General features: G+C 43.3%; 3 protein-coding genes across 3 annotated transcripts; 2 read left to right on the forward strand and 1 right to left on the reverse strand.

The window, feature by feature from the left end:
- Positions 1-933: 933 nt before the first annotated feature.
- Positions 934-5,482, reverse strand: LOC112677792 (rap1 GTPase-GDP dissociation stimulator 1-like). The gene is given in 4 exon segments (XM_049115632.1): positions 934-954; positions 3,668-4,308; positions 4,311-5,328; positions 5,330-5,482. Coding segments are annotated over 4 exon segments (1,812 nt in total). The 5' UTR covers positions 5,462-5,482.
- Positions 5,483-10,462: 4,980 nt separating this feature from the next.
- Positions 10,463-11,770, forward strand: LOC112677791 (olfactory receptor 6C76-like). The gene is made up of 2 exons (XM_049115633.1): positions 10,463-10,588; positions 11,129-11,770. The coding sequence occupies exons 1-2, from the start codon at positions 10,463-10,465 to the stop codon at positions 11,768-11,770; spliced, it is 768 nt and encodes a 255-aa protein (XP_048971590.1).
- Positions 11,771-24,558: 12,788 nt separating this feature from the next.
- Positions 24,559-25,489, forward strand: LOC112678055 (olfactory receptor 10P1). The gene is given in 4 exon segments (XM_025477109.1): positions 24,559-24,653; positions 24,655-24,705; positions 24,707-24,816; positions 24,819-25,489. Coding segments are annotated over 4 exon segments (927 nt in total).

A 25,489-nucleotide genomic window follows, 5' to 3' on the forward strand; every position in this document is an offset into this window, starting at 1 on the left:
CACCCTGTCACGCCCACCCCCCCACCCACCTCCCTTTATACCACTCCTTGTTCATTATCCAGAGTTAGGAGTCTCTCATGTTCTGTCACCCTCACTGATATTTTCAATCATTTCCTTTCCTATCCCCTTTATTCCCTTTCACTATTTTTTATATTCCCCTAATGAATGAGACCATATAATGTTTGTCCTTCTCTGATTGACTTATTTCACTCAGCATAATACCTTCCAGTTCCATCCACATTGAAGATAATGGTGGGTATTTGTCATTTCTTTTTTTTATAATAAATTTATTTTTTATTGGTGTTCAATTTGCCAACATACAGAATAACACCCAGTGCTCATCCTGTCAAGTGCCCCCCTCAGTGCCCATCACCCATTCACCACCAATCCCCGCCCTCCACCCCTTCCACCAGCCCTAGTTCGATTCCCAGAGTTAGGAGTCTTTATGTTCTGTCTCCCTTTCTGATATTTCCCACACATTTCTTCTCCCTTCCCTTATATTCCCTTTCACTATTATTTAATTTCCCGAAATGAATGAGAACATATAATGTTTGTCCTTCTCCGATTGACTTACTTCACTCACCATAATACCCTCCAGTTCCATCCACATTGAAGCAAATGGTGGGTATTTGTCATTTCTAATGGCTGAGTAATGTTCCATTGTATATATATATATATACTACACCTTCATTATCCATTCATCTTTCAATGGACACCGAGGCTTCTTCCACAGTTTGGCTATTGTGAACATTGCTGCTAGAAACATCGGGGTGCAGGTGTCCCAGCGTTTCATTACATCTGTATCTTTGAAGTAAAATCCCAACAGTGTAATTGCTCAGTCGTAGGGCAGATCTACTCTTCTGAGGCACAGGAAAGAAACTGAGAGTTCGGATGATTGGATTGTCCAAGTTCACATGCTTATTGGTGGTGGAGCTAGGTCTGAAAAAGGTCTTCCTAGAGATTGTTGCATCAAGACAGACACCATTGAACATAACTAGTTTAGATAGGCTTTTGTGAAATACACAATTTTGGGTTACTCTTTCTGCTTTTATACTTTCATATAAAGGTACGACTGTGTGGGACCCAGGAAATTTAACAAAAATCCCCTACCCCTGGACAAGCAGAGCAGGACTTATTCCATTTTGTGCTACACCTGCCACCTCCTGTATGACCCCCCACATAACCTGCTTATTGCTTAAGGCGCTGCCCCACCCTAGTCAAGCTCTGGGCACACCCTAATCGGAAATCGGCTCATAACAATGTAACCCTGCTTTGTGCCCGCCAAAACTGCGCACCGATTCTGACCAAAGTAATAGGCCAGCTCAAGTGGATACTACAGGGTAAGGTGTAATTCAATCGGCCACCTGCATGTGGACCAACATGACTGTGCATCTTTCTGTGTATCCCATGGGCCACTGGCCCCTATAAAGCTGCTACGCCTCTTAGTTGGGGTCCAAATCCCTGCTCCGCTGTGTCGGGTACACTTGGACCCAAGCTCGAGCTTGTAAATAAACCTTCGTGTGTTTGCATCGGTGTCAGCTCCTCAGTGGTTTCTCGGATTTGCAATCTTGGGCACAACAAAACTCTCCCTCTTCGTCGATGACATGATACTTGACATAGAAAACCCAAAAGCCTCTGTCCCAAGATTGCTAGAACTCATACAACAATTTGGCAGTGTGGCAGGATACAAAACCAATGCCAAGAAATCAGTGGCATTTCTATACACTGAGACTGAAGAAAGAGAAATTAAGGAGTCAATCCCATTTACAATTGCACCCAAAAGCATTAGATACCTAGGAATAAGCCTAACCAAAGAGGTAAAGGATCTATACCCTAAAAACTATAGAACACTTATGAAAGAAATTGAGGAAGACACAAAGAGATGGAAAAATATTCCATGCTCATGGATTGGCAGAATTAATATTGTGAAAATGTCAATGTTACCCAGGGCAATGTGCATGTTTAATGCAATCCCTATCAAAATACCATGGACTTTCTTCAGAGAGTTAGAACACATTATTTTAAGAATTGTGCGGAATCAGAAAAGACCCCGAATAGCCAGGGGAATTTTAAAAAAGAAAACCATATCTGGGGGCATCACAATGCCAGATTTCAGGTTGTACTACAAAGCTGTGGTCATCAAGACAGTGTGGTACTGGCACAAAAACAGACACATAGATCAATGAAACAGAATAGAGAACCCAGAAGTGGATCCTGAACTTTATGGTCAACTAATATTCGATAAAGGAGGAAAGACTATCCACTGGAAGAAAGACAGCCTCTTCAATAAATGGTGCTGGGAAAATTAGACATCCACATGCAGAAGAATGAAACTAGACCACTCTCTTTCACCATACACAAAGATAAACTCAAAATGGATAAAAAATGGATAAAAGATCTAAATGTGAGACAAGAGTCCATCAAAATCCTAGAGGAGAACACAGGCAACACCCTTTTTGAAGGGTGTTTATGTATACAATGGAATATTACTCAGCCATTAGAAATGACAAATACCCACCATTTGCTTCAACATGGATGGAACTGGAGGGTATTATGCTGAGTGAAGTAAGTCAATCGGAGAAGGACAAACAGTATATGTTCTCATTCATTTGGGTAATATAAATAATAGTGAAAGGGAATATAAGGGAAGGGAGAAGAAATGTGTGGGAAATATCAGGACGAGAGACAGAACATAAAGTCTCCTAACACTGGGAAACGAACTAGGGGTGGTGGAAGGGGAGGAGGGCGGGGGGTGGAGGTGGATGTGTGACGGGCACTGAGGGGTACACTTGACGGGATGAGCACTGGGTGTTATTCTGTATGTTGGTTAATTGAATACCAATAAAAAATTAATTTATTTAAAAAAAAGAACCAATTCGTGGTTTTGTTGATCTGTTCCACAGTTCTTCTGGTCTTTATTTCATTGAGTTCTGCTCGAATCTTAATTAACTCTCTTTTTCTGCTGGGTGTAGGATCTATCTGCTGTTTTTTCTCTAGCTCCTTTATGTTCAAGGTTAGCTTTTGTATTTGAGTTCTTTCCAGTTTTTGGATCGAGGCTTGTATTGCGGTGTATTTCACTCTCAGGACTGCTCTTGCTGTATCCCAAAGATTTTGAACGGTTGTATCTTCATTCTCATTAGTTTCCGAGAATTTTTTTAATTCCTCCTTAATTTCCTAGTTGACCCTTTCATCTTCTAGCAATATGGTCTTAACATCCACGTGTTTGAAATCCTTCCAAAGTTCTTGTGATTTAGTTCTAATTTCAAGTTATTATGGTCTGAAAATATGCAGGGGACGATTTAATCTTTTGGTACCAGTTCAGACCCGATTTGTGACCCAGTATGTGGTTTATTCTGGAGAAAGTTCCATGTGCACTTGAGAAGAATGTGTATTCAGTTGAGTTTGGATGTAAAGTTCTGTAGATATCTGTGAAATCCATCTGGTCCAGTGTATCATTTAAAGCTCTCGTTTCTTTGGAGATGTTGTGCTTAGAAGACCTATCGAGTGTAGACAACACTAGATTGAAGTCACCAAGTATAAGTGTATTATTATCTAAGTATTTCTTCACTTTGGTTATTAATTGATTGATATGTTTAGCAGCTCCCACATTCGGGGCATATATACTGATGATTGTTAAGTCCTCTTGTTGGATAGGTCCTTTAAGTACGATATAGTGTCCCTCTTCATCTCTCACTGCATGACTGCGATGTTTAGATACAACCTCTAGAAAGGCCAAATCCTGTACTTCCTTTTGTAGAGATTCAGATCCCATGAGAGCACAAATAAGGACCGTGGAATTATATTTGATTTCCGGAGCACTTCTTTCATCTTCCAGCAGTCTGTGTGAATTCTGTACAAGTTTAGCACTTTCTAGATCTTTCTCAGCAGTGCTCAACTCTAAAGCTGCTATTAGTGCCAAAGCAACAAGGGCTTCATTCTGCATTACTACATGTTCACTAGTTGCCATGGTAACAGGATGCTTGGTGCCACCACTCTGTACAATGGTTTTAATTACATCTTTTGATTTATTGTGATGAATGAGGGCAGACAGCAGTCTGTTGGACTCCCCCATCACACCAGCATGATCTTTGGCTTTGCACCATTCTACCAAACGCTCCACTAATTTAACATTCTTTCCCAGTTGTTCAGCAGCTTCTGCTTGTGCATCTATTAACATTCTTAAGGTTCCCAAAAGTTTGAACTGAATTGGAGGCATTTCAGACTTAAGGAATTTCAAAACTGCCTCTGTGACTCCAGCTGATAACATCTTTGCTTTTTTTACAACTGGAATGGCGAGATTTCTGAGGTCATTAATGCTGCATGCTGTACAGTTACATTCCCATCTTCTACATGTCTGTCCAGTAAATCCATAAGTTTTTCTACAATTCCATTGTCTACCATGTGGATACAGTTTCCACCGTTTCTGGCAAAATTTGCAATTGCCAATGCTCCAGCAAGCTGTAGCTGGTGGTTATTTAATGGAATCCAGGACAGCACCCTTTGAAACACATTACCTTTTCCTTCTTCAAATAATTTCTGCATGGATTCAAATCCAAGAAGTAGAAAAACCATTAGATCTGAAGCGGTTTTGAGCTCAGCAATATCATGCCCTTTGTCACTATCCACTTTCTGCTGAACAATCTGTAGTAGACACTCTACCAGGCCTGCTTCAACCAGATGTAGTTTAATAGCATCATTTTCTGCCAGTAGAGAAAGAACTTCCAAAATAATTTCCTTTTTATCATGTTCTATTTGTTTCTTAAAGAGTTTTACTAGCTCTTCAGCAACGTTCATACTGGCAAACTGTTCTTTACTTGACTCAAGTTCTGCTAAGTTACCAAATGCAACAAGACACATTTCTGTATGAGCTGCATTTTGGCAATGGATGCCCAGTAATTTCACTGCGGTAGGTATAACACCCATATTGATAAGCTGAGCTTGAAGGGAATCTTTCTCATTGCTGTAGTTCATCAGCATACCACAAAAGACAGTCAAGAGCTTTTCATTGGTGGGATCTGTTATACTGCATAGTGACCTTAAATGGTCAATTACAATCTGTGCACCACCTGCTTGATCAACTGCACTTCTGCCCTCATGGCTATCGTAACATATGCTTCCCAGAGCCCTGCCCATTTGAAGTAGCACTTCCTGGTCTTTGCTATTTAGCAGCTGCACCAATGGTGAAGTCAATCCAGTATCCATACATGGAATACACATACATTCATTTTTGGCTACTTCTGCTATGACATTAGCTACTTTGGCTGTGCAGGAAGACTGTGGAATCAACAGACTTACAAACAGCTGAAGTATTCCACTTCCTTGGATTTTTTTCACTCGTTTCCATATTATTTTGAGCCAGGGCTTGAAGCAGACAATCCAAGCATCCTTCTAAACTATCTTCGGTTCTGTCAACAGCTGTTATCTTCAACTTCTTCAAGGTATCACTGAGAGTATCTGCCATGTTTCTCCTGGAGGGTGAGGAGCCAGCAGGACGAGGCGAAGGTCCCCAGTGTGGCCAGCATGGCTTTGTGTCCTCCCTCTACCTCGGTCTCTCCCACAGCCAGGGAGGGACCCACGGGGGGGGCGGCCACCGGGGCGGAGGAGCTGCTGCTGCTGATCAAACATTTTATTATTTATTTGAGTGAGAGAGAGAGAGCATCATCAGGAGGAGGGTCAGAGGGAGAAGCAGACTCCTCGCTGAGCAAGGAGCCTGATGTGGCCCTCGATCCAGGACCCTGGGATCATGATCTGAGCCAAAGGCAGACACTTAACCAACTGAGCCACCCAGGTGCCCCCCCAAAAAAATTAATTTCTAAATGCTTATATTATGAAGGCTAAGTGAAGCCCTACTTAGTGTTCTTAAACTTTGACTTACCCCAAGTACCTTCCTCCCTTATCGCAGCATACTTAGAGATATCCAGGGCACATGGAGTTGATGTAGTCAGTTCTAATAATCTCCTGACAAATGTTCTGATTGGCTTTGTCTGAAGTGGGGATAAGACCTTCTTCCTTGTGGCTATTGATGGAGGCAACTGGACAGAAGAGAGATGTAAATAAGCTGGCCTTGCTGCAGAGGGATTCCATGTAGAATGGCCAATATGTTTATACTCCTATTATATTAAACCAACCACTTTAATATCTATTCTTACTAGTTAAGCCCCAGTTTCTTTTTTCCTTTTTTGTATAAATGCAAAAGAAACAAAAGCAAAAATGAAATATTGGGACTTCATCAAGATAAGAAGCTTTTGCACAGCAAAGGATACAGTCAACAAAACTAAAAGACAACCTACAGAATGGGAGAAGATATTTGCAAATGACATATCAGATAAAGGGCTAGTTTCCAAGATCTATAAAGAACTTATTAAACTCAACACCAAAGAAACAAACAATCCAATCATGAAATGGGCAAAAGACATGAACAGAAATTTCACAGAGGAAGACATAGACATGGCCAACATGCACATGAGAAAATGCTCTGCATCACTTGCCATCAGGGAAACACAAATCAAAACCATGATGAGATACCACCTCACACCAGTGAGAATGGGGAAAATTAACAAGGCAGGAAACAACAAATGTTGGAGAGGATGCGGAGAAAAGAGAACCCTCTAACACTGTTGGAGGGAATGTGAATTGGTGCAGCCACTCTGGGAAACTGTATGGAGGTTCCTCAAAGAGTTAAAAATAGACCTGCCCTACGACGCAGCAATTGCACTGTTGGGGATTTACCCCAAAGATTCAGATGCAGTGAAACGCCGGGACACCTGCACCCCGATGTTTCTAGCAGCAATGTCCACAATAGCCAAACTGTGGAAGCAGCCTCGGTGTCCATCGAAAGATGAATGGATAAAGAAGATGTGGTTTATGTATACAATGGAATATTACTCAGCCATTAGAAGCGACAAATACCCACCATTTGCTTCAACGTGGATGGTACTGGAGGGTATTATGCTGAGTGAAGTAAGTCAATCAGAGAAGGACAAACCGTGTATGTTCTCATTCATTTGTAGAATATAAAAATTAGTGAAAGGGAATAGAGGGAAAGGAGAGAAAATGAGTGAAAATATCAGTGAGGGTGACAAAACATGAGAGACACCTAACTCTGGGAAATGAACAAGGGGTAGTGGAATGGGAAGTGGGCAAGGTGTTGGGGTGACTGGGTGATGGGCAATGAGGGGGGCACTTTGCGGGATGAGCACCTGGTGTCATGCTATATGTTGGCATATTGAACTCCAAAAAATTTTTTTAATAAAAATTTAAAAATAAAATAAAATTTCCTAGAAACCAAAAAAAAAGAGAATTCCACTGATTAATAGTGAAAGGTAATAAAGCGTAAAGGAGAGAAAATGAGTGGGAAGTATCAGTGAGGGTGACAGAACATGAGAGACACCTAACTCTGGGAAATGAACAGGGGGTAGTGGAAGGGGAGGTCGGCGAGGAGTTGGGGTGACTGGGTTACGGGCACTGAGGGGGGCACTTGATGCGATGAGCATGGAATGATATGCTATATTTTGGCAAATCAAACTCCATTTTAGAAAATAAACAAAGAAAATAAAATAGGGCAGCCTGATTGGCTCTGCGGTGTAGCGCTGCCTTCAGCCCAGGGCGTGATCCTGGAGACTCAGGATCGAGTCCCGCATCAGAGTTCCTGCATGGTGCCTGCTTCTCCCTCTGCCTGTATATCTGCCTCTGTGTGTGTGTGTGTGTGTGTGTGTGTGTGTGTCATGAATAAATAAGTAAAATCTTTTAAAAAATAAAATAAAATAGTAAAATTGGCAAAGGCCTAAAACCAAACCAAACAAAACAAAAAATAAAAATAAAAATAAAAAACAAAAAAAAAAAGAATTCCACAGATTTCTCTAGAGAAAAGTCCACCTTCTACTCAGTAATACAATATGCCTGAGAGCCTCAAAGAACCATGATCAAGGTAAGGAAATATTCAAGTGGCTTCCACTTATTTTTTAGATTTTCGGCATGGCCCTCGGACAATACTTAACTTCTGTGAGGTTTACCTTTCTTATCAAAACCTGGTACAATAAGACTCATAGTATTTCATTTCTTGTCAGAACCATCCCAGTAATCATAGGTAAATATCACATGCCAGGGATCAGTATGAGAAAGGGATCTGAACACCTAAATAGACATTTTTCCAAACAAAATGCACAGAAGGTCAACAATACATGAAAAGATTCCAACATCACTAATCATCACGTAAATGCAAATCAAAACCACAATGATACGTCACCTCGCATCTCTTAGGATATCTGTTATCAAAAAGACAAGGGATAACAAGTGCTGATAAGGATGTAGAGAAAAGAGAACTCTTGTGTACAAGAAATACAAACTGGCACAGCCACTATGGAAAACACCCAAACATGCCTGTGTCTCTGCCTCTCACGCATGCTCTGTGTCTCGCATGAATAAGTAAATAAAATCTTTTTTAAAAAAAGAAAAAGAAAAGAAATATTATTCAGCCTCAAAAAAGCAGGAAGTCTTGCAATTTTCAATAGCATAGAAGAATCTGGATGTCATTATACTAAGTTAAATATGCCAGACAGAGAAAGACAAATAACTGTATGATATCTTTCATATATAGAATCTAAATAAAAAATTAAACTTGCAGAAACAGAGAGTAGAATAGTGGATACCATGGGCCAGAGGGTGAGAGAAATGGGGAAAGACTGGTAAGAGTACAAACTTTCTTTTATAAGATGAATAAAGTCTGAGGATCTAATGTATAGCATAGTGATTGTAGTTGCTAATACTGTATTATATAATTGAAATTTCCTAGGAGAATAGAACTTAAATGTTCTCACCAAAAAAAAGATGGTAATATGTGAAGTGATGGATGTGCAAATTAACTGCATGGGGGGAATTCTTTCACAATGTATATATTTATCAAGTCATCACATCATATACTTTAAATATATTACAATTATATTGGTAAATTATACTCCCGTAAAGCTGACAGGAAGGAAAGAAGTCTGAGTAAAAATAAGCAAGACACAAACTGTCGAAGGAGCCCCAGTGTCCATCGAAAGATGAATGGATAAAGAAGATGTGGTCCATGTATACAATGGAATATTCCTCAGCCATTAGAAAATGACAAATACTCACCATTTGCTTCAAGGTGAATGGAACTGGAGGGTATTATGATGAGTGAAGTACGTCAGTTGGAGAAGGACAATCATTATATGGTCTCATTCATTTGGGGAATATAAAAAACAGTGAAAGGGAATAAAGGGAAAGGAGAGAAAATGAGTGGGAAATATCAGAGAGGGAGACAGAACATGAGAGACTCTTAACTCTGGGAAACGAACAAGGAGTAGTGGAAAGGGAGGCGGGAGGGGAGTTAGGGTGACGGGCACTGAGGGAGGCACTTAATGGGATGAGCACTGGGTGTTATGGTATATGTTGGCAAATTGAACTCCAAAAATAAATAAAATAAATAAATAAATAAATAAGGTAAAATTTTTTTAAAAACAAGCAAGACACTCACTCTTTTCAAATAATTTACAATCCAGGTGCAAATGTCAAATTTTTTAAGATTGATTGATTGATTTGAGAGAGAAGCTGCAGTGAGAAGGAAAGAGGGAGAGGGAAAGAGAGTTTGAAGTAGACTCTCACTGAGCACAGAGCCTGACGCAGGGCTCATCTCACAACCCTGAGATCATGACCTGAGCCAAATCCAAGAGCCAGACACTTAATCAACTGTGCACTCAGGTGCCCCTAGATAATTTTTAATAAGGGTTCAATGTAAGTAAACAGTAAGATGGGTGAAAAACACTTCTTATTCCAAAATATGTGCTACATACGTGAGCAATGCTTTAGAAAGTAGATTTTGTTGTGAATACAGATCTGAAAAGTCCAGTGCATCTACTGAGAAGGGAAAGGTAAGTGCTAAGAACACAGATGAACAGTCACTGAGATCAGGGTATTTGTGGCCTGGCGGGATGATAGGCACGGTCCCACATCACTGACTCTACAGAGACAGAACCGAGGTGCAAACCATGTGTTAGCGGTGCTGGGAGAGGGTAGTTATTTCAACCTAGGGCTTACAGGAAAGGCCTCATAGAAGAGGTCACACTTAGGCTGGATCTTGAAGGATGAATAGGTGTTTGCCAATTTTAAAGAGAACTGGGGGAACAGCAGAGAATTCTCTGTAGCCTTTCTCAGAGGAAACAAAAAGAAAGCTAAAAGAAAAGAGGAAGGGAAGAAGAAGGAAAGGACAGGGAAAAGTCACTGACATTCAAGAATTCCTCAAAGATTCTGAAAGAGATGACTTTTCTGATGAGGGAAGAGTCTCTGGAAGCTTCTGCTCTGCTTCCCTGAATACATAGGGAGAGAGTGAATAGGTAAAGGAATGATGGAGGTTCTGAGAAATTTCCCCCTTCCTCATCCTAATTTCTGATCCTCCTATCTGCCCAGGCTTGCACATTTCTGGAAAGGGCTGATGTCCACAATGGCCAATCAAACCATAGTGACTGAGTTCTTCCTCCAAGGCCTGACAGACACCAAAGAGCTTCAGGAGGCAGTTTTTCTGCTCCTGCTGCTTGCCTTCCTTGTGACCATCTCTGGAAACCTGCTTGTCATCAGCTTGACCTTACTGGACACCTGCCTGCAAACCCCTATGTACTTCTTCCTCCAGAATCTGTCCTACCTAGAAATGGAATATTACTCAACCATTAGAAACAACAAATACCCACCATTTGTTTTGACATGGAGGGACCTTGAGGGTATTATGCTGAGTGAAATAAGTCAATTGAAAAAGGACAAACATTATGGTCTCATTCATTTGGGGAATACAAAAATTAGTGAAGGGGAATAAAGGGAAAGGAGTGAAAATATCAGTGAGGGTGACAAAACATGAGAGACACCTAACTCTGGGAAATGCACATGGGGTAGTGGAAGGGGAAGTGGGTGGGGGGTTGGGGTGACCGGGTGATGGGCACTGATGGGGGCACTTGGCAGGATGAGCACTGGGTGTTATGCTATATGTTGGAAAATAGAACTCCAATTTAAAAAAATTTTTTAATAAATTTGGTTGCAGACCGTCATCATGCCCAAGATGTTGCTCAGCATTGCCACAGGGACCAAGACCATTAGTTTTGCTGGTTGCATCACTTAGGACTTTTTCCACGTCTTCCTGGAGGCTACAGAGTTCCTCCTCCTCACACCCAAGGCCTGTGACCACTACATTGCCATCTGCCAGCCTCTCTGCTACCTCAGTGTCATGAGCAACAGAGTCTGCACACGGCTCATCCTCACCTGCTGGCTGGCAGGATTCTCCTTCATCATCGTGCCTGTCATCCTGACCAGTCATCTTCCATTATGCAACACCCACATCAACCACTTCTTCTGTAACTATATGCCTCTAATGGAAGTAGTGTGTAGCAGGCCACAAGTGTTAGAGGTGGTGGCTTTTACCCTGGCCATTGAGGCGCTGGTCAGCACTGTATTGCTGATCACCATATCTTATGTCCAGATCATCCAGACCATTGTAAGGATCCCCTCTGTCCAGGAGAGAAGGAAAGCTTTCTCTACCTCTTCTTCCCATATCATTGTGATCACCAGGTGCTATGACAGCTGCTTCTTCATGTATGTCAAGCCCTCTCTAGGCAAGGGGGTTGATTTCAACAAAGGAGTGTCTGTAATCAATACAATTATTGCCCCCCTCTTGAATCCCTTCATCTATACTCTCAGGAACCAACAAGTTAAGGAAGTAGTGAAAAACCTGATCAGGAAAATGGCTTGGATTCAAAATAAATGACAGCCGTAGTACAAGGTACTTTCCAGGGAAACACAGCTCTCCTCTCCAGGGTTCAAGAATTCTACAAAACTATTTGCAAGGTTAAGCTTTCATGAATAGTCCTCTTCAAAATCCTTAAAGCTTTTCCGGCTTCTACCCACTCCCTGGTCCCAAAGCCACTCCCATATTTTAGATACTTGTTATAGTTAGCACCCCACTTCCAGGTACCAAAATATGTATTGATTACCGACTGCCACTTAATGAGTTACCCACAAAACCTGGTGGCTTAAAACAAGGAACAATCATTACCTCATAGTTCTAGTGGGACATAATCTGGGTGATTAGCTGGATAACTCAGGCTAAAGGTGACTAGTGAGGTTGTAGTCAAGCTATCAACCAGGGCTGTGGCCTCATCTGAAGGCATGATTGAGAGCATGTGCTTCCAAGTTCACTCAGTTGGTTGTTAGTAGGAATAATCCTGAGACCAAAATCAACACTCCTTGATACCAGGGAATAAGGGAAAGAAAAAGGAGAGGAAGTCAAGACTGGGGCAAGAGTCTAAACAGGGACCACTCAAAAACACAGCAGTGTCTAAATGCTCCTCTGTATGGAGAGGCAGCTCGGAAACTCCAGGAAGACAGGCTATTAAAGGAGACATTGAGGATAATTTTGAGTTGCACACACCATCACAGACTTCCTTGGACTCCAGCTACATCCTCATATGCACCACTGATAGACTTCCAGCACTTAGGCTTTGCTCACTCTCCCGACCTTTGCCTACTCATGCCAAGTCCACCACATTCACCTCAGTGTCAGCCTCTTCTTCCTCTGCTTCCAAGATAGCATGATCCAGAAGAAACATGAAGCCCACAGACTTGGCCTATTATGGCTCCATGCCTCTCCCTTCAAACCTGGCCCTCACAGCTGCCCATAAATCCATTTCTTCACCTCTGAAATCCCTGACAAGCATCCTTGTGAGATAATATTCTGTCTTGAATCATTTGGTCCCTGCCCTTTCCCACTATTTTTCTTTTTGGTGAGCTTATCAGTTACTTTTCAGAAGAGGAGGAAGATGTGCAGCCTAAACTCAGAAACAACCTCTACCTTCATCTCAGCATATCTCTGGACCTGTATCTGCTTCCTCATCCTTGTCCCTCTCTGAGAGGAGGAATTATCTCTGGATCTCTGTTACCTCAAAAGATGCAACACAGGGCACGAGGTGTTAAAAAGAACACAAATTCCCAAGCTAAGCAGACTTGTATTTAGATCCTACTTCTCGTGCTTTCTAGTTAGGTGGCTTTGAGCAAGATACTTTGTCTCTCTGAGCCTTGGTTTCCTCTTCTAAAAAATAATTTGCAATAGAAAACATTTGATGCTTCCAGCTCACTTCCTACTCCCTGCCCCCAAACCCCTCAGAGCTGGTCCTTCACCCCAGAAGTGAGTCCCTATTGCCTTTGTACACTTGCTTCTGCCATGCTGCTTCTTAAAGTAATAGAGATGCAGAAATATCTCTTTTGAGAAGGGTTGGTTCCCCAAACTAGCTCCAAATCATTCCAATTTATATTTGTGGTAGCACCATCCTTTCGCTTTTGGGGCTGGACATCTCGAAGTTATCACTGACTCTTACCTGCAATCTGTCACCCATCTCTGCTGTCTCTTCCCTCAAAATGGTTCTCAGATTCTCTCTATTCCTATATTTCAACACTCTGCACATAGGCCACATGTCAAATACGACTATTGGAGACTGCAAGGGGTGATCTCACATCCTTTGCTTCCCTACAGCCACTCTTTGGTAGTACCCTCCTACACTAACTCTGGGTTTGGCCATGTGGCTTGCTTCAGACATTGTGACAGTAGCAAACATATTGCAAGCAGAAATACAAAAAGCCCTTGAAAACCTCTGACTGCCATGTGAATAAGCCTGGGCTATCTTCTAGATGATAAAAGACCCAAGACCTCCTTGCCACCATCTCCCTTGTTGGTAATAATCACACACACACACACACACACACACACACACACCCTGCCCAGGTGGGCAGCAGCCAACTGGGGATGCATGAATGAGCCCATCAAAGACCAAAAGAAGAGCCACCCAAAGGAGCCCAGCCCAAGTTGTCAACCCACAGAATCATGAACTAAGTAAATGTGGTTATTTTAAGCCACTAAGTATTTGGTTTATTATTCAACAAAAATTGAACAGTACACCAACCAAAAGTAAGTATATATGGTAAACATATGCTGTCTCCTGGTTAAGGATCCAAGATTAGGAAGTGAGTTCAGTTGGCTTGGTCAGGTCTGGAAAGAGAACTTCATCTCTTCTCATCATAGTTGCAAGCTAGAGAAAGTCACCAGGAAATAGGCCCTAACCAGAAAATATAATGATGCAAAATTATTTTTCCTCTGGGGCATTCCATGTCCTCCTCACAGGTAATCTGGTCCCTAAAGTAAGACTCAAATGAGGATGTTGCCCAGTAGACTTTGAAAGTCTTATCCCAAGGAGCCTGATTTGAGCATTCTCAGTGTGAAGTGAGGTTTTTAAAGTTTCCCAGAAAGCTTAGAAACCATGTGGAACCTCAAAGTCCCCACATTCTTCTCAAGAGCATTTCTGAGACATCCTTTTCCAGGAATTCTGTCCCCAGAGAAAATAATTCTCACATGAAGGCCATGGTCTAGAAGAGAGAGACCCAGAGCTACCTAAGGTGTGTCTTTTTCTCAGAAACTGCGGGAAACAATCTGAAGGAGGATATGCTGGCCGATTCACCCACTTGTCAGACTGAAAGAGTCTTAATTGAATGTATCCCTTTCCTTTCTCCACCCAGGAAAGACACAATTATGAGCCAAGTCCAAAGTAGACACACACGCTGTGCGCACACAATGTTCTCATCTCACACCAGCACACTGTATTAGCACCTCATACATTCATTCCAACTTCTGCTTAGAAGTTATTAGGATTTGAAGGTAATTCATCTGTGAGCACCTCAACTAGGACTGTGGAATGGGGAGAGAGTGTCAAGAGCCAGGACACCACTTAAAACATGTACCGGATCTCATTCATTTGGGGAATATAAAAATACTGAAAGGGAATAAAGGGAAAGTATAAAAAATAAATGGGAACATGCAGAAGAATGAAACTAGACCACTCTCTTTCACCATACACAAAGATAAACTCAAAATGGATGAAAGATCTAAATGTGAGACAAGATTCCATCAAAATCCTAGAGGAGAACACAGGCAACACCCTTTTTGAACTCGGCCACAGTAACTTCTTGCAAGATACATCCACGAAGGCAAAAGAAACAAAAGCAAAAATGAAATATTGGGACTTCATCAAGATAAGGAGCTTTTGCACAGCAAAGGATACAGTCAACAAAACTAAAAGACAACCTACAGAATGGGAGAAGATATTTGCAAATGACATATCAGATAAAGGGCTAGTTTCCAAGATCTATAAAGAACTTATTAAACTCAACACCAAAGAAACAAACAATCCAATCATGAAATGGGCAAAAGACATGAACAGAAATTTCACAGAGGAAGACATAGACATGGCCAACATGCACATGAGAAAATTCTCTGCATCACTTGCCATCAGGGAAACACAAATCAAAACCACGATGAGATACCACCTCACACCAGTGAGAATGGGGAAAATTAACAAGGCAGGAAACCACTAATGTTGGAGAGGATGCGGAGAAAAAGGAACCCTCTTACACTGTTGGTGGGAATGTGAACTGGTGCAGCCACTCTGGAAAACTGTGTGGAGGTTCCTCAAAGAGTTAAAAATAGACCTGCCCTACGACCCAGCAATTGCACTGTTGGGGATTTACCCCAAAGATGCAGATGCAATGAAACGCCGGGACACCTGAACCCTGATGTTTCTAGCAAATAAAAAATAAATTTATTATTTAAAAAAAAGATGTGGTTTATGTATACAATGGAATATTCCTCAGCTATTAGAAATGACAAATACCCACCATTTGCTTCAACGTGGATGGAACTGGAGGGTATTATGCTGAGTGAAATAAGTCAATCTGAGAAGGACAAACATTATATGTTCTCATTCATTTGGGGAATATAAATAATAGTGAAAGGGAATAGAAGGGAAGGGAGAAGAAATGGGTAGGAAATATCAGAAAGGGAGACAGAACATAAAGACTCACAGCAAAATAGCTCAGAGGAGGAGAGTCAGAGAAGCTCTCAACACACATAGGTTTGCCAGGAACCATATCAACAATGGCAGCATCCCCAGATTTCAAGAACTTGGGACCATCTTCTAGCTTTTTTCCAGAACAACAATCTATCTTCTCCTTCAGCTCAGCAAACTTGCAAGAAATGTGGACCGTGTGACAATCCAGCACAGGTGCATATCCAGCATTGATTTGGCTTGGATGGTTCAGGATAATCACCTGAGCCATGAAGCCAGCTGCTTCCATTGGTGGGTCATTTTTGCTGGCACCAGCCATGTTGCCACAACGAACATCTTTGACAGATACATTCTTGACAATGAAGCCCACATTGTCCCCAGGAAGAGCCTCACTCAAAGCTTTATGGTGCATTTCAACAGACTTTACTTCAGTTGAAACATTGACTGGAGCAAAGGTGACCACCATGCCAGGCTTAAGAACACCAGTCTCCACTCGACCCACCGGGACAGTACCAATACCACCAATTTTGTAGACGTCCTGGGAGAGGCAGACGCAAGGGCTCATCAGTTGGATGAGTTGCTGGCAGAATGCAATCCAGAGCTCCAAGCAGTGTGGTTCCACAGGCACTCCCATCTTTACAGGGGGCTTTCCATCCCTTGAACCAAGACATATTAGCCCTTGGCTCCATCATGTTGTCACCATTCCAGCCAGAAATTGGCACACATGCTACTGTATCAGGGTTGTAGCCAATTTTCTTTCTTTCTTTCTTTCTTTCTTTCTTTCTTTCTTTCTTTCTTTCTTTCTTTTTTTTTGTAGCCAATTTTCTTAATGTAGGTGCTGACTTCCTTTATGAATCCTTGTATCTCTATCTTTTCTGGCTGTATGGTGGCTCATTGGCTTATCCATTTTGTTAACACTAACAGTTGTTTTACACCCAGTGTGAAAGCCAGAAGGGCATGCTCACGGGTCTGCCCATTCTTGGAGATACCTGCTTCAAATTCACCAACACCAGCAGCAACAATCAGGACAGCACAGTCAGCCTGAGATGTGCTTGTAACCATGTTTTTGATAAAGTTTCTGTGTCCTGGGGCATCAATGATGGTCACATAATACTTGCTGGTCTCGAATTTCCACAGGGAGATAGCAATGGTGATACCACATTCATGTTCAGCTTTCAGTTTATCCAAGACCCAGGCATACTTGAAGGAGCCTTTTCCCATCTCAGCAGCCTCCTTCTCAAATTTTTCTTTTTTTTTAAGATTTTATTTAATATTCCTCCGCCATTAGAAATGACAAATACCCACCATTTGCTTCGACGTGGATGGAACTGGAGGGTGTTATGCTGAGTGAAATAAGTCAATCGGAGAAGGACAAACATTATATGGTCTCATTCATTTGGGGAATATAAAAAATAGTGATAGGGAATAAAGGGGAAAGGAGAAAAATAAGTGGGAAATATCAGAAAGGGGGACAGAACATGAAAGACTACTAACTCTGGGAAACGAACTAGGGGTGGTGGAAGGGGAGGTGGGTGGGGGGTGGGAGTGACTGGGTGGTGGGCACTGAGGTGGGCACTTGACAAGATGAGCACTGGGTGTTATTCTGTGTGTTGACAAATTGAACACCAATAAAAAATAAATTTATAAAAAATATTTTTATTTATTTATTCATGATAGAGACAGAGAGAGAGAGGCAGAGAGTCAGGCAGAGGAAGAAGCAGGCTCCATGCCAGGAGCCCAATGCGGGACTCGATCCCAGGACCCCCATATCACACCCCGGGCCAAAGGCAGGTGCCAAACCACTGAACCACCCAGGGATCCCCTCAATTTTTCGATAGTCCTTTTGTCAATCCCACCACATTTGTAGATGAGATGGCCAGTAGTGGTAGACTTGCCCAAATCTACATGTCCAATGATGACAATGTTGATGTGAGTCTTTTCCTTTCCCATTTTGGTTTAGGTTTAGCTGTGGTTTTCACGACACCTGTGTTCTGGTGACAAACCCATTGACTGTTTTGTGATTTTCATGGGAAGGAACGGGCAAGGCAGGATAAGTAGAATAGATAAGTTTAGGTTTAGACTAGTTTGGATAATTTCAGCCAGCTCTGAGTTTAAGGGCTGTCTCTAGTTGTCTGGTACCTGATCCTAGGATGATTAGGTCCCAGGAATACTTTGGCCCAGAGTCTTAGAACCCAGGAAAGGTGGTGGCTGAAGGCACAGACTCTGGATTGTTGGTTTGCTTATGAAAGGAAGACTTGTAGGTGAGCCATTTGTTATCTCTGGGAATTAGCTGGCCCTGGGAGGGCAGTCTACCCAGAGTCAGTAAGGCTCCAGATGTCAAAATATCAGAATAAAAAGACATACTTAATATACCCAACCAAATAATTGGGGTGTTATAAATCAAGGGAAGGAGTCTGCAGTTTATTCTACCTCAAGTGAGAAGTTACTGAGTTACTGGAGGGTTTAAGAGAGAGGAATATCATCTGACTTACACTTGGAAAAAATTACACCGGCTGCGTGGAGACAAGTTGGAGAACAGGAATGGCCGTGGTGAGGGACAATTTGCTGGACTAAGACCCTAGCTGTGGAGGTGATGAGGTGCTTGGGATTACATTGTGAAGTCAGAATTGACAGGAGTTGCTGAGAAGTTGAATGTGGAGTGCTAAAACAAATGAATTAAAATGGACAGATAGATTTTTGATCTGAGCAACTGGGTGGGAACAGGTCCCTTGCTGGGATAAAGGAACTTGGGAGAGGAGCAAGAATTCTATTTGAGACACAGTAAATTTGAGATGCTCTAAGACATCCAAGGGGAAATACTCAGCTGTGTATACAAGGAGAAGCCTGGACCAAAGATGTGTGTTTGGGAGTCACAGAGGTCAAAAAAGAAAGTGTTTTAAGGAGAAAGGACAAAATACTGCTGAGAGATTGAGTAAGATGAAGACTGAAAATCACCTAGTGAAACTGCCAACATATTGGTGGTCTCAGTAAGAGAGATTGGGTGGAGTTGTAGGGACAAATGTGGAAAGCAGGAGATGAGAAGTGAAGAAAAAGCCAGTGTCTACTAGAGGACATCAGAAATTGAGGGAAAGGCCCTCACTATTCCAGGTAATACCTCTTTTCTATCCCTGAACTTCACCACCCTCCCCAAACTGAAAACATTCAGAAAGCTTACTCTTGGTTTAACGGCCCCACTAAGAACATCTGCAGTAACACAGGAGACCTGGAGACAGGCAATGTCTTCACTGGAACACTTTCCATTTAAAAAGCACACTAAGAATGGAGATCAATATGACTACATCATATTTCACTATAATTAACTTCTAGAATTTTCCAGAAACATCTACATTTAACTAGGAGCCAAGATTTCACACAGATGAATGAATTACCCGTGGTGAGAATCTAGGCATATTGGAAGGAGACGCTCAAATCTTATACTATTTGTGACCAAGGGGATCCTAAATGAGTGAGGAGGTGAAAGCTAGGCAGAAGAGGAAACAAGGTGTGAGGAAACAGAGAAGGACACAGGTGGGCCAAGAGAAATGAGATCAAGGAGAAATGAATGGGGGTTCGTGGTGGCTCAGTCAGTTAAATGTCTGCCTTTGGCTCAGGTCATGATCCCAGGGTCCTGGGATTGAGCCTTACATTGGGCTCCCTGCTCAGCCTAGATTTTCACTTCTCCTTCTCCCTCTGCCACTCCCCCTGCTTGTGCTCACTTGCTCTTTCCCTCTGTCAAATAAATAAATAAAATATTTTTAAGGAAAGATGAGAGGAAATAGTAGATACTGGGGACCTAGGCAGAATCACCTGGCCCATGACACTCCTTCAGCTCAGAGTCATCTAGGGAAACACCAAGAGTTAAGTCCTCCCAGGTCCCAAGGGAGTGAAGACACAACAGCAGCTAGAGAATAACTGTGGGCACCAGAGAGGTTGAGACTTCCAAGAGGGGAGGAAGAGCAGAGCTCACACCCATCAGCCCCTACCTTGGCTAGGTGGCCTTTTCCATCTCCCCCAGGTAAGTGCCCCACACGATCTTGGCCAGGTTGGCCCTTCCCTGACAAGGCTAAACCTTGGTAAGGGTAGGAAGGGAAAAGGAATAGAAGGCCTTAGAAACTCTCTCTGTGGCCTGGGAGCCAATACCTATCCCTGGTCACAAGAGAAAAGAATTCAGCTGAAGTTTCCCAAAACTTTACCATTGCATTTGCAGATATGTGATCCAGGTGCCACCAGGCTGGCTGGGGAGAAGGGACAAGAAGGAGCTGGGGGCCTGGACAATTTCTCCCAGATGAAGGCATATGTAATACAGCAAGGCAAGTGTACATACTCAGACCAAGGAAACCTTTGAATGCATGATGAGGTGTGTATGCTGAAGAGGTGGACGTGAGACAGTGGGCAGCCAGCATGTGCAGGGCAAGTGTAAGTACATCAAGAGGGCACTCATAGTCTCCCTACTGCCTGTGGTCAATGCCTGATGAAAACTTAGGACATTCTTAGGTTCCTGTTCGTGGTCCCTATCTCAGAGCCCATAGATGGAGCTGCTCACATTCTCCTTTGCTGCCCCATATCCTCCCCAATACACACACACACACACTCACACTCACACACACACACACACACACACACGTGCAGTGCCCATTATTAATGTTTCAGGCAAAAAAAAGTCTGAAATAACGAAGATAAGTTGTCTGGCTGTGCTCCTCAAGACCTCCCTGACTTAATAAAGGTGGTCCTCCCTCTATTTCCCACATCCTGCAATGGCCTCCAGAATCCCAGCTTACTTGTCCCCAAGATGGCAGATCTATCCCTAAAGAGCTGCTATCAATTCCTGTCCCATTTTGAGAGCCTCACCTCCTATACTCAGGGCTCTCTAGGCTGACCTGTCATGCAGTCATCTAGCCACACCTCTGTCCCTTCGTTCTTCTGTCCATCTAACCAGTTATCCACAATCTATCTGTTACTCAATCCACATGCCACTTACCTGATTGATTTATACACCTGCCTATGTCACTAAGACTTACTGAAGGGGTTGGAGGTGAGAGGTTAGGTTTTCAAAAGAGTTATAGGGAGGCTGGAAATGGGAAGTTGTTTGATGGGTATAGAGTTTTAGTTTCGCAAGATGAAAAAGTTCTGGAGATTCGCTGTACCACAATGTGAATATACTTAACACTACTAAGCCACACAGGAGAAAGTGGTTAGGATGGTAAATTTTATGTTATGTGTTTTTACCACAATTAAAAAATAATTTTTAAGAAAAGAGAGAGCCTCAGCCCCTCTTTGTGACCAAAAAGGGTTCTCTATCCTCTCTGTTCCTCTGTAGGAGATTTTGGAAGATAGGAGTGGCCTCAGAGCCAGTGTCTCTCTGAAGATTGTCCCAACTATGTCAGGATGTACAAGAGATAAGTTGCTGGAATATGAGAAGTGTTCATTAAATGGTAGTGGAAAAATTCAATGGACTACTAAAGAACTTTGAATAAAAAAAATAACTTTGAATGAGATCACTCAAAATCCTATGTGATCTCACAGCAAAATGCTTCAGGCAAACATTAAAAAGAAAAGGAAAAAAGGGCACCTGGCTGGCTCAGTCAAAAGAGCAATACAACTCTTTTTTTTAAAAGATTTTATTGGGAACCCTGGGTGGCGCAGTGGTTTAGTGCCTGCCTTTGGCCCAGGGCGTGATCCTGGAGACCCAGGATCGAATCCCATGTCGGGCTCCCAGGGAATGGAGCCTGCGTCTCCCTCTGCCTATGTCTCTGCCTCTCTCTCTCTCTGTGTGACTATCATAAATAAAAAAAAAATTTTTAAGGTTTTATTTATTTATTTATTTATGAGAGACACAGAGAGAGAGAGAGAGAGGCAGAGACACAAGCAGAGGGAGAAGCAGGCTCCATGCAGGGAGCCGGATGGATCACGCCCTGGGCAGAAGGCAGGCGCCAAACTGCTGAGCCACCCAGGGATCCCCCACAACTCTTAATCTCGGGGTCATGAGTTCGAGCCCTACCCTGGGTATGGAGATTACTCAAATAAATAAAATATTTTTTTAAAAAAAGGAAAGGAAAAAGACAAACTGCATATACACTATGATTATAAACATGTAAAATGGGTTTGTGGTGGGACAAAGACTTAAGGGTAATATATAAGATAGAAAAGAACTCAAGTGGGAAAATCATGGATGACTTTACACCAAATATGTTAATTGCAAAAATAACATTTTTTAAATTTGAAAATAACAAGATCTATCCTGTAGGTCATCAGTGGTGCAAGCACCTAAAGGGCTATGAATAGGAAAGAAGAGGACCAAGGGACTCAGATACTCCTTCTGTCCAAACCCATTAGATGGAGTTTATCTCCCAGGAGTATAGAGTAAGGCCGTTGGCCTCCCTGGAGATACAGTAGGCATGATGGTTTAAACCTCAGGCTCTAAGTTACTATTCTGGTTCTGCCACTCAGTAATCATGTAATCCTAGATTGGTAACTTAAACTCTCAGAGCTCCAGTTCCTTCTCTGCAATGATGAAGTAACAAATTACAACTAGCACAAGAGCTGTTATGAAGGAACCGAAGATCATGCATGATGCCCAGCACATGGTAATCTCTAAATGTAAGCTACAGAAAAAAAAAATTAAGCAGACAAAGTGGAGGTGGGAGGAAGGTTAGGTCTATGAGCAATAGGAAGGAAGTGTGAGACTCTCCTCCCTAACAATGAAGATGGCCAGGCTAATCTCGTGTGTGGGATGAGTGTGGGTGATAAAAGCCCTGCAAATGCTGGGAACCCAGACTTCTACAAGACTCGGGCTCAGTGTCCTGTCTGTCTTACTGGCTGCATAACTTTAAGTGGGTCACTTTTTTAAGATTTTATTTATTCATTTGTGAGAGACAGAGACAGAGGCAGAGACACAGGCAGAGGGAGAAGCAGGCTCCATGCAGGGAGCCCGATATGGGATCCATCCTGGGATTCCAGGACCACGCCCCGGGCCGAAGGCAGGTGCCAAACCGCTGAGCCACCCAGCGATACCCTAGGTGGATCACTTTATCTTTCTGTCCACCAGTTCCCCTATCTTTATAAGTGAGATTCATTCATTCATCTAATCAATATTCAGCCGAGCACTCAGCAGGTGCCAAATCTCATGCTAGTTGGCCGGGTGATTAAATTTGCCTCTAAGATGGTTGAGAACTGACAGACTCAGTTCTCAGAGCACAGACTCTGGTGTTACGTGGGTCTGGATTTAAGCCTGAACACCCTCAGTTGCTAGATATGTGGCTTCAAGAAGGTTACTAATGCTGTCTGGGCTTCCATTTGCTCTTCTGTAAAATGGAGAAAGTAAAGGTTTCTGTGTCACAGTGTGATTGTGAAGATCCAATGATGTTTGGAATGCTAAGCCCTTTGGCGTGGTGCCTGGCAGGGACTGGGCACCTGGAAAGCACCAGTAGTTGTTAAAATAGACAGGCCGCCACCACCACCCCAACTGTACTGCAGGATCTTACAATGGAGACTCCACTAAAAAGTGCTGGGACCCAGGTACAACTAATGACCCATGAGAACACAGATAAAGGTGCTTTCCTCAAGCATGTGGAGAGCTGTCTGGTACAAGAGGAGTGAGACATTCTGTAAAACACTAAGAATTTAGCCAAGACAAATATAATGAAAGACCCATCCTATAAGCAGAGAAAGCCAAAGCTAGATAGGGCTACCTCTTAGGTGCTGAACTCCCTGTCACTACAGATGTGCCATCAGACACTGCCCAGCACCCCTCTAAGATGTTGTTGATAAGCCTTGAGCCATGCTGAAATATATGACCCCTACAGACACATATCCTGACATGCCATGGGCAATCATTTCTGACCATGAGGAACAGAGAAGCTGCCACAGGGGAGGTAGAATTTGAGTTGAGCTTGAAGGATGAGTGGGATTTTAATAGAATGCATAGAAACATTCTCTGCAGGGGCACACACTGTGGAAACGTACGGGAGAACAGAGCATGCTAAAACAGGGTAGCTGGTGTAGCTCAGCACAGGGACCCAGATAAGAGGGAGCAAAATACAGTGTGGCCAGCCCCGGGCCCAATCCCTTCATGGGGCACAGGTTGGGAATCTGTAATCTGTGGAAAATGGCTTGATAGAATCCCAAAGCATGAGACAATTGGGCAGTATTCCCACAATCCCATCATTGCATGGCATTCTAAATGCATGGCCCACCACGGAGATTATCAGATGCCAGCCTAGGACAGTCCCTGGCTGAGTCCATGATGCAGGTGCTACATTGTCTCTCAGGCCAGAGTTTCAGTACAGGAAATATAATGGAACTTAGGACATAACTCCATCTCCACTCTGAAGAAAGACCATCTCCATCTCCACTCCATCTCCACTCTGAAGAAAGACCCAAAGTACAGAGACGGGGTCTCTTCCTGTGGGAACTAGGCCGTACAGCAGGATTCAGAGTGTAAGGAATAGTGGGAAATGCAGCAAATTTGGAGTCAAGAAACCTAGACTCAAGCCCCAGGCTTGCACATTATTTAACCTCCAAGACAAATGGCCTCATCCATAAAGTGGAGATGCTGTCTCAGTTGATTCTGGGGAGACTGAGTGAAAAATACTAAATTACAGAAGTGCTGCTCTTTTCTGTATACATGTCTCTTCCTTGGTTGTGCCATAGGTTCCAGCCTGAATTGATGGCTGAGGAAAATCAGACTCTGCCTGAATCTCTCCTAGGATTTTCTGACTTCAGGGCTCTGCAGGGCCCCCTGTTCTGGATGGTACTTCTGGTTTAGGGTCACCTTGCTGGGTAACTGTGCCATCATCCTCCTCACACAGGCGAGCATCCCTGCATTCCCCCATGTACTTCCTCCTGCGCCACCTCTCTGTGGTGGAGCTCCTGTACACCACGGACATTGTGCCCAGGACCCTGGTTGACCTGGCCTCCCCATACCCCGGGCCATCTCCTTCCAGAGCTGTGTGGCCCAGATGTACGTCTTCATGGTCCTGGGCATCTCAGAGTGCTGCCTCCTCACAGCCATGGCCTATGACCACTATGCAGCCATCTGTCAGCCCCTGCACTATGCCACCCTCATGAGCTGGAGGGCCTGCACGGCTATGGTGGGTGTCTCCTGGCTCATGGGCATCGTCACAGCCACCACCCATTCCACTCTCATCTTCACTCTGCCCTTCCCCAGCCACCCCATCATCCTGCACTTCCTTTGTGACATCCTGCCAGTACTGAGGCTGGCAAGTGCTGGGAAACACGAGAGTGAAATCTCCGTGATGACAGCCACCGTGGTCTTCATCATGGTCCCCTTCTCTCTGATCATTGCCTCTTATGCCTGCATTCTGAGTGCCAACCTGGCAATGGCCTCCACCCAGAGCCGTCACAAGGTCTTCTCTACTTGCTCCTCCCACCTGCTTGTGGTCTTCCTCTTCTTTGGAACAGCCAGCATCACCTACATCCAGCCCCGGACTGGCTCCTCTGTTACCATGAACCGCATCCTCAGCCTCTTCTACACAGTCATCACACCCATGCTCAACCCCATCATCTACACCCTTCGCAACAAGGAGGTGGCAAGGGCCCTGCAGCGCATGGTGAAGAGGGAGGTCTCCTCACCATGA

This window comes from Canis lupus, chromosome 10 (genome assembly GCF_003254725.2).
Source record: "Canis lupus dingo isolate Sandy chromosome 10, ASM325472v2, whole genome shotgun sequence".
In the NCBI taxonomy this organism is placed as follows: domain Eukaryota; kingdom Metazoa; phylum Chordata; class Mammalia; order Carnivora; family Canidae; genus Canis; species Canis lupus.

Coding starts and splice junctions, on each gene's coding strand:
- LOC112677791 (XM_049115633.1), top strand. CDS start 10,463: ATGGCCAATCAAACCATAGTGACTGAGTTCTTCCTCCAAGGCCTGACA. Junction 10,589..11,128: donor CCATCTCTGGAAACCTGCTT/GTCATCAGCTTG, acceptor TGCATCACTTAG/GACTTTTTCCACGTCTTCCT.